General features: G+C 43.1%; 1 protein-coding gene across 1 annotated transcript in view; it reads left to right on the top strand.

Moving 5' to 3' along the window:
* The first annotated feature begins 3,717 nt into the window (after positions 1 to 3,717).
* Positions 3,718 to 10,095, top strand: part of LOC106632709 (neoverrucotoxin subunit beta-like) — a 7,497-nt gene continuing 1,119 nt past the window's right edge. Inside the window, exons 1-4 of the mRNA XM_042217035.1 lie at positions 3,718 to 3,887; positions 6,442 to 6,615; positions 9,386 to 9,432; positions 9,581 to 10,090. Of these exons, the coding sequence (XP_042072969.1) occupies positions 3,718 to 3,887; positions 6,442 to 6,615; positions 9,386 to 9,432; positions 9,581 to 10,090 (901 nt within the window). The remainder of the gene's footprint in view (positions 3,888 to 6,441; positions 6,616 to 9,385; positions 9,433 to 9,580; positions 10,091 to 10,095) is intronic.

Here is a 10,095-nt window from a genome sequence, read left to right as displayed (position 1 = left end):
CTGCCAGTGGTCAAAGCCTCCAACAAAGCTCTGTAAGTAAATATGTGATCATCGCTTCTTTCTTTAAATCGTGATTCTACGTAACAAAATCAGGCATGTTCAGTTCAAAGAACTTAGCCTTTTAGAAAAATATGAACATACCGAATTAAATGATTGTTACGTCAACCCCCACCATGGTGGAGGCAAAGGTAGGAAGTAGACAGCAACACTGGACAACCACAATCAATGAAGGCGGAAGACAACAGAACAGTTAAGAATCAGGCAGGATTTATTGGTTGCTTGCCTTGATAGTCAAACTTAACAAAAGAAAAGAGGTGGGGGAGGAGGGCTGGGCAGTTGAGCCAAATCAAAGAAATTAATAAAACAAAAAGAGGTCAATAGCTTCCAGGGCCTAACTGAAACAAAAAATGCAAAACAAAAGGCCTACCTAGCTACTCAACAAAAGGTCAGTGAAAACATACAAGAGTGGCGTCAACCGCATAACCTAGTGTGACTAACAGTTTAAAACCTGCAACCAGTGTATAGGGTACCCCAGCTTACCTGTCCAGCCTCCCACCACACACAATACAAAAAAGCCTGTTTGCAAATGTTTGCCATAAAGCAGCAGCCACCAGCCACCAGCTGGCCAGGGAGCTGCTCATTTGTAGTGATCCTCGGAGAGTGATTGGCCATCTGTGCCCAGACCAGCCAATAGACACATGCCAATCAACTTTGAACTGGCCAATAGGTGGAGGCTTGACACCTGAAAGATAAAAAGAACACAAAAGCAAAGCCACATCTCTTGGCACGTAACAATGATCATTAGTCACTCAGACAAATATTTGATACGTTTAATGTTTACCTCCAGCAGGACATTTCAGCATTTCTGAAACATTTTTCTCTTTAACTCAAATCAAATAACAATCTAGCCCCAGTCTATAAAAACATGAGTTCTGATCCTTCAGCCCCTTTATCAAGTTTATTGTCCTTAGGCTTTTTACTTGTCCCCAACTCCAGGAATTTTGTACCTTTTTTTCTAAAGCATATACTTCCACTACCAGACTACACCTTCATCTTTTTCTGGTGTTCGTAATCGAAGTTTTGGTTTTTGTCTCAGCTTTAGTACAATGTTCAATGTTCAATCTCTCTTTTTTTATATATATAAATCAGCTGTGGCTGTCCTGACTATATTCAGTATGGAGAGAAATACTTGTGCTTTATATTTGAAATTCCTACTAAGGTTCTGTTTCTCATCAGCAACCATATTTAACTGTTATGTCACCATAACCAATGTTCCTATAGAATTACAGTGGGTTCTCTCATGGTACTCTACAGTTTCTGTCCACTGTCCAAAAACATGCAGTTAGGTTAACTGGTGATCTAAACTTCATGCAAGTGTGAGTAAGAATGCTTGTCTGTCTCTCTGTGGGCCAAATGGATCACTGCTTTACCTTTGATATTTCCTGACACCAAACATTCTCCATGAAGTCTGCATTTCAGCTCATACCCTTTATAAACACCTTTAACAGGAAGAGTTTTATACAGGTACTGTTTAAAATCCAGTGTTACTCACAGTATGCAGGTAATGAACATAATAATTACTGAACAAAGACGTGTGAACTTTGTTACTGTGGATCTAAAATGTAAAAATGCATTTGAGAAGATTTTATTTCCAATCAGGTTTTAATGTGGGTTACAGTTTTTTAGAATTTGTAAACTAGAAGGTTGAGTAGATGGAGCTTGTAATGACTGATCTTCAGTGTGCTTTATGAAATTATCAAAGCAATAGAAAGTTGCCCTTTAGGGAGGCCGGGACTTTAAAGGGGAATGAGCCAAAGCAGCATATTGTAGACAGAAATCAAACAAGAGTCTGCACCAAGTCCAGCATGTGATACATTATTTATAGCTACATTTACAGTTATTGCAGATATTAGAATTAGAAAAAGTGACCAACAGTACTGTAGTAACTGTAGTACTCTAGTACCCACAGGCATGTCTGCAGACACTGATCTAGTGTCACTAGATCACTGGTTGCAATTTAGATATGTTGGTACAATTGTGTTTCTATAAATTTAATTTACTTTTTTTCTTCCACACTTAAGTTTTATCATTTTTGAAGTTAATTTTGAGTTGTAGTGTACACAGGCATATTTGATTTATTATCTAGGTTCAACATATAAAGAGATTTGATCTCAAATATTCCTTTTGGGGGTTTTTTAGACTGAGAAGCTGTAGCCTCTCAGAGGAAGGCTGTGAAGGTTTGTTGTCAGTCGTCAGCTGCCAGTCCTGTAGTCTGAGAGAGCTGGACCTGAGTACCAACAGGCTGAATGATTCAGCAGTAAAGCTTTTGTCTGCTGCATTGGAGAGTCCACATGCCAAACTGAACATTCTGAGGTCAGATCAATATGTATTCTGTTTTGTTTTGTTTGTTTATATGTTTGTTTCTTCTTTTTATCAAATCACAAAATAAACCAATGAAACAAATTAACCAGTAAAGGCAAACTTTATCCATGTATTGTTGTTTCTTAACATTTTAATCATTTCTAAGTTAAAGTAAAATTTTACTAACCTGTTGAGGACAAGATATTAAGCATACTTTAAAATACATCATTAGTTATTACACCCTGGTTATACTTTAACACTTTGTTCATGTTTTTATTTTCAGACTCAACATCTGTGAACTCTCAGAGGAAAACTGTGAAGCTCTCTCCTCAGTTCTCAGCTCCCAGGACTCTAGTCTGAGAGAGCTGGGCCTGAGTATCAAAAACCTGCATGACTCAGGAGTGAAGCTTCTGGCTGTGGGACTACAAAGTTTAAACTGTAAACTGAATCCTCTGAGGTCGGGTCAAATTACATTTTGTATTTTTAAAATTAACTAGTGCTGTCAGCGTTAATCTTGTTAAAATGACATCAACGTAATAACCGCATTAATGCGGCAAATCTTCATTAGCAAGTTAATGCAGATCGTCCTGTGCATGGGGTTGCAAGGCGCTACCGCGTTAACGAGCTAACTGCGCTAACTCTTTGATGCCATGCAGCCCCATGTACGGGGCAATCTGCATTAACTTGCTAACGAAGATTTGCTGTGCTACTGCGGTTATGGCGTTAATGTCATTTTAATGAGATTAATGCTGACACCACTAAAATTAACCAATTAAATATTTTAAGCCAATCCATATTCAAATCCATATGACGATTTTTCTTAGCATGTTCAGGTTTTCTTTAAAAAAATAAAAAGACAGGATTTAATATTGGGAAATATAATTTAAAATATATGCATATAAATTAAAAAAATATATTTAAAAATTTCACGTGACTGCAGCACATTGGCACGATAGTTAACACTGTTGACTCACAGCAAGGAGGTCCTGAGTTCAATTCCACCATCAGGCCAGGGTCTTTCTTTCTTTCTTTCTTAGAGTTTGCATGTTCTCCCTGTTTGCGTGGGTTCTCTCTGGGTATTCCGGCTTCCTCCCATAGTCCAAAGCCATGCAGTTAGTGGGGTTAGGACACTAAATTGTCCATAGGTGTGAATGTGAGTGCAAATAGTTATGTCTGTCTTATTGTGTATGTCTATGACAGACTGGCGACCTGTACAAAGTGTACCCTGCCTCTTGGACTAAGAAAGCTGGGATAGTCTTCAGTGCCCCCCGCGATCCTGAAAAGGATAAGCGGAAATGGATGGATGGAACTTTACACGAGTATTTGTATTATAGGTTGTCTTTATTTTTCAGACTGATGGGCTGTAATCTTTCAGGGAGAAGCTGTGAAGTTCTGTCCTCAGTTCTCAGCTCCCAGTCATCTAGTCTGAGAGAGCTTGTCCTGAGTAACTCTGACCTGCAGGATTCAGGCGTGAAGCTTCTGTCTGCTGGACTAAAGAGTTCACAGTGTACAGTGGAAACTCTCAGGTCAGGATTCAAACTTTTACACAGATGATCATTTAAATTGTGAATTATATTATTGCATAAACAGGTAACCTTTATAGAGCTGTCAAGTGAATGTTTATTAATTAAGAATTAATTCAGTAATTGGAATTAATATGTAAACATTTTTATAGTCATGTGTTTGTTTGTTTAACAAAAATACTTCATGTACTGGCCAATTTAGACATTTGGGGTTACTTTGTGCTCATAAAATATAAATTTTATTTCTGTGGGAATAAAATGTCAAAATTACATGTTTTGGTGTCTAATGGGCATTAATTAAATTATTATGTATCGATCATCACTGGGACCACTGTTGCTTTCACCCTCCACATCTTCTCTTGTCACCCTCTTGTCCATTACAAGTTATTCGTCATTCTGGCTCAAAGTCTGCTGCCAGCCCTCAATTACAGAATTTGTCAATATTAGATGCTGCAGTTCCTTCAGACAGTTTCCCTAGACCAGAGGTTCCCAAAGTGTGGGGCCCGCCCATTAATGTGTTCAACTTTCTATTCCTCCAGCGGAAGACCTCTCAGTTTGAGTTCAGGAGACAGACACCCACTACTTTGAAGATCAGCTTCAAACTTTCCTTTTTGATAAAGCTTAAAGTTAGAGCTGGATCAATTGACCCTGAGCCATCCCTTAGTTATGCTGCTATAGGCTCAGGCTGTTGGTGTGCTTCCCATGATGCTCTGCTTTCTTCTCCACTCCCCTCTTTTCACTCCCGATGCTTTTATATGTCACTACTGCGTGTCCTTAACTTTTGTCTTCTCCTTCCTTAGTTTGTGTTTTGTTCTTGTCTCTCTGAGCTCATCTCTTCTCTTTCCCCTCACCCTGCAACCAGTCATTGTAGATGCTCCTCCTGGAGCCTGTTTTCACTGGGAGGATCTTTGTGTCAAAGGGAGTTCTTCTTCCCATCATCACCAAGTGCTGCTCACAGTGGATGGTCTGATGGTTGGGGCTTTCTCTCTAATATTGTAGGCTGTTACCTTACACTGTTAAACAGCTTGAGAGGCTCTTGACGAAGGCGGTCGCACTTTTCTCCTCTCCTCCTCTCCCTTAGCTTCCCTGCTTAGCCTCTAATGTCCTTGTCTAGTCTCGTTTTGTTTTTTTTTTGTATTACTTTTCCCTGGAACACTCTCTCACACTCTGTTCTCTAAAACCTAAAAGAGGAATTATGGATTGTATCAACTGGTCCCTACATGCAATTGACACCCCTTTCTCAACGAGAAGTTTGGGCTCGGGTGAGCCTGAGTGGTGAAGATATCTACCTATTCAGAACCATGGTAACAGGGTTCTGGCTGATCGGAGCTGGCTTGGCCCTGACTTATCGAAGAATTAAGAAAGCGGAACCGGCTGTTCAAACCCCCACAAGGCTGCCCGCTGGGATTGAAACGATGGGAAGAGGTGTGAGTTTCTCAAAATGGGCTCATTGAGTGCAGCACGGATAAGATCTTGGAGAGGCTACGGCTGCTGTGAATATTCAGAATAAGATCTCTGAATGCAGACTGGATTACATCTCGGAAGGGCTAGCACGGAATAACATCTCTGAGCGCAAACCGGATGACATCTCGGGGAGGCACACTGTCGTGACTTCTCAGAATTGGCTCTTTGAACACAAGAATGACAACATCACAGAACGCAAGTATGGCGAAGCTCGCGGCTCTCCAACGGGAGATTGAGAGACCAGTGTTGGACTGTAGAACTGCTTTGAAATTCATATGAGCTGTTCGCACTAAAGTAAAAAGCACCATCACTTATGCGGATACCCCTTCGGCGCCAGCTGCAGTCTCAAGGCTGGAGCCGAACAAAAAACACCCTGATAACGACTGTGTTTAGTCTGTTCCTTCCCATTCCATGCAAGGCCACCTGGGTTGGCTGGAAGACTGTTTACTTAGCCTGGTAGGGCGAAGGACACTGTCTCAGCTGAACTCTGGACACGCAAACACACACATACACTGATATACACACACTGATCCCCCCCTCCCTTTCCAAACGCCTTCGATGCTTCTTCCCTCCTGGGGAATACGGCGGGTCTGAGCTCGCGCTGGAAGTGTAGCGCTGGGCAGGATGGCTGCTGTGTTGCTTCGGACTATGCCTCACCCCCTACCCAATCCTGTGGCTTGACACGTGTTCCATAATGTTGTGCTGTGGACATTCATGTGCTTCTTTTTGTGCAGAGGAGTTTTTTTGTTTCCTGTTCTCATGCTGTCCTCCCAGGAGCCCAGCATGAGTAGAGGTCTCTTTTTTTCCTCTTGTACTTTCCCATTGTAGTGTATATTTCAGTGTTTTTTCTGTAACGCTACCGATCTCCGACCTGTAACCCCATGTGATGTCTCTGTTGTGTATGTATGGTCGGGGGGGAGGGGGGGGGTCCCATTTCACTGCAGGGCAACCTGCATGTGGCGAATAAAGCCTTGATTGATTGATTGATTGATTGATTGAAGTTAAGTTAAATGAATATAAATGGATAGATGTTATTGTATGTGCAAACAAAAATCACTGTTCACGGATGAACTGTTGTTTTGTGTGTCTGTAGTCTGTCAGGCTGTCTGATCACAGAGGAAGGCTGTACTTCTCTGGCCTCAGCTATGAGCTCCAACCCCTCCCATCTGAGAGAGCTGGACCTGAGCTACAATCATCCTGGAGACTCAGGAATGAAGCTGCTGTCGGCGGGACTGAAGGATCCAGGCTGGAGACTCAACACTCTCAGGTATGTAGAGAATGTTTGATATAGGAGAAAGAGTTGTAAACATTTCCTGTATCATTTATTCACTTGCTCTTTATTTCAGGCAGATGTGACATGAACAATCTCACATTCAGAAATATTTTTAGGAACGGAAACTCTTTGCATAAAATTTTGGCTTCAGCAATTATCCGTTCTGCATTCCGCTTGGGCAGCTCATTTCTATCATAGCCTCCCACAGGCTAGCCAAGCCAAATGGGACTCCTTCTTCAGCCTGATGTCACCTTTTACCCCCAGTTTCCACCATCTGGTTTCGGGGTTACCATCACGACAGACACAAACCATCAGTGCAGCAGGTTCAGCAATGGAGGGGCTGAACATTGTCCATTCAGACTCAGTGTCCTCACTCTGCCTTGGAATGCTGCCAAAGCTCTGCCAGAGGTGGGAAATGAAGATCTGATGGACCAGGGCCTCTGCCAGGCGTTCCCAGTGCACCCTTACTATACATTTAGGTATCTTTCCAGCATCCTCCCCCACCACCTGATTTAACTTACCACCAGGTGGTAATCAGTTGAGCACTCAGCCCTTGTCTTCTCCCAAGCATCCAGAACATATGGCCATAGATCTAATGATACGATTACAAAATCGATCATCAACCTAGTGATCGTGGCTCAAAGAGTTGGAAGTTTGTCTTGTAATCAGAAGGTTGCTGGTTCAAGCCCCGGCTCTGACAGTCTCGGTCATTGTTCCCTTGGGCAAGGCACTTCACCCGTTGCCTACTGGTGGTTGTCAGAGGGCCCGGTGGTGCCAGTGTCCTGCAGCTTCACCTCTGTCAGTGCGGTCCAGGGCAGCTTTGGCTACAATGTAGCTTGCCATCCCCAGTGTGTGAATGGGTGGATGACTGAATGCAGAGTAAAGCACTTGGGGTCCATAGGGACTAAGTAAAGTGCTATAATCTAAGGAGCTTGGAAAGAAAAGCGACTTCTTAAAGGACTCCTTTAAGTTGCTTGAAGACGTTTCACCTCTCAACCGAGAAGCTTCTTCAGTTCTAAGGGTCAAATGGTGGAGAGTCCCAGATTTAAACCCAGTGGGAGTTTCGCTCCAAAGAGGGACAAAGGACCCCCTGATGATCCTCTACCTAATCACAGCCGAGGTGTGAAAATGGGTGTGGGTCCCAATCAGCCAGGATTTCGGTTGAGCTCATTGTGAAACCTGGCCCCACCCTATCATGTGATTTCCTGAGGTCAGATGGCCCAGGATGTGAGTGGGCATTAAGGCGTCTGGGGAGGGAACTCAAAACTGGATTATAGATGGCAGACAGTTGGTGTCGTAAACCACCGCCTCTGTTCAAAGATGGTCACAGTGGACATAAATGGCTTCTTTCACTCCTCTTTCAAACCATCTGTCCTCTTTGTCCAAAATGTGAACATTGGCATCCTCGAGGACAGATGGTTTGAAAGAGGAGTGAAAGAAGCCACCTTCACAGACATAAAGCGCTATACAAATACAGGCCACTTACCATTTACATGCACTCATGGACACACTTATGTTCGAAAATTGTGTTTGTTATTGAAAAATCTGTCCAGTAACAGAACACCACTCTGCCTCAAATCAGGCAGGCTGTTCATTCCAATCACTTCCCTCCAGGATCTTGCCACTGTTGCAAATATGACGTCTCCCAGTAGGACACCTGAGTCCCCAGGTGAATAATCCACAAACACCTCACCCAGGGACTCCAAGAAGATTGGGTACTCTGAATTATCATTGGACACATAAGTGCAGATGACAATCAGGACCTGTTCCCCAACCTGAAAGCACAAGGAACTTCTTCCTACTTGTCCACCAGGAAAAAATGTACAGACAGAAACCTGAGGTGATACCAAGATACCCACTCCAGCCTGCCACCTCTCACTTAGGGCAACTCCAGACTGGGACAAAGTCCAGCCCCTCTCTAGCAGTCTGGTTCTAGAACCCAAGCTGTGCATTAAGGTGAGCCCAAATATATCTAGCTGGTACCACTCAACCTCACGCACTAACTCAGGCTCTTACCCCGCCAGAGAGGTGACATTCCATGTCCCATTTGCTAAGTCATAGTAATCGGGTACCCTTATCCCATGTGGAGTGAACTGTTCCTTTGATTTCATACTCATATGGGGTCTTTTGTCTCGCTATTTGTCTGGTCCCTCAACCAGGACCAATTTGCCATGGGAGACCCTTGCTCCCTGGTACAACATAGCGCCTAGGATACCTGGGACACACAAAACCCTCCACCGTGATAAGGTAGAAATTCAGGGAGGAGAACACGTGTTTTTTCTCTTTTACCTTTCATTTAGTTTTGGCAATGAATTCATTATGTAAATATCTAATAAACTATGAAAAATAAACAGCATGTCACGCAGTTTGTGTTTCCATTCTGCTGTTATCGTTGTGTGCTGTACTGCATGGGGATGCTGCACTCACTCAGAGGTCAGAGGTCATGTACAGTAACCACACTGACACCAAGAGGAGAAAAACAGCTGGCAGCAAAGGCAGGGAGGTGTCCATTTCAGCTTAACAGAAGAGGAATATAAAGATAGTGAAGGTCACAGTTTGAATCGGTCATATTTCATTCAATATAGTCGTGTACTGACAGATCCAGGATCAGTCCAAATCATCATCAGTAACGTATGGATTGAAGTATATTTGTGAAAATGTTGGACTGTTCCTTTATCAGTGTGTAACAGTATGTGTATGAGAGCCATGTAATGTCCATGTGTGCATGCTGACTGTGCTGCTCTGACCCCCCTCCTCCTTTCAGGGTGGAGCCTGCTGGAGTCCGATGGTTGAGACCAGGTCTGAGGAAGTGTAAGTGTGTTTTTAATGGGATTCATGAAAACAAAGTAGCACACATTCAACCATCTTCATCATGTCAGGAGTCATCATCAAAGTGTCAATCAATGAACAGATGATGGATCAATAACTGCAGCTGGATTGTGTTTGTTCTCTCCATCAGATTCCTGTCAACTCACAATCGACACAAACACCATAGGCAGAAAACTTAAAATGTCCAACAACAACAGGAAGGTGACACGTGAAGGATATCAGTCATATCCTGATCATCCAGACAGATTTAATATCTATTCTCAGCTGCTGTGTAGAAATGGTCTGACTGGTCGCTGTTACTGGGAGGTCGAGTGGAGAGGAGACGTTTATATATCAGTGAGTTACAGAAGCATCAGAAGGAAAGGACGCAGTGATGAGTGTGAGTTTGGAGAGAACAATCATTCCTGGAGTCTGTACTGCACTGAGGATGGTCCTGTTCGTGTCTGGCACAATAAGAGATCAACATCAACATCCCCCTCCTCCTCCTCCTCCTCCTCCTCCTCCTCTGTCTCTAACAGAGCAGCAGTGTATGTGGACTGTCCTGCTGGCACTCTGTCCTTCTACAGAGTCTCCTCTGACACTCTGATCCACCTCCACACCTTCAACACCACATTCACTCAAACTCTTTATCCTGGGTTTAGGTTC

The sequence above is a fragment of the Haplochromis burtoni genome, unplaced genomic scaffold (genome assembly GCF_018398535.1).
Source record: "Haplochromis burtoni strain Fernald_Lab_line unplaced genomic scaffold, NCSU_Asbu1 Contig_1522, whole genome shotgun sequence".
NCBI classification, from domain to species: Eukaryota; Metazoa; Chordata; class Actinopteri; order Cichliformes; family Cichlidae; genus Haplochromis; species Haplochromis burtoni.
Note: the sequence above shows the minus strand (reverse complement) of the source record. Positions and strands in the feature narration are given on the sequence as shown.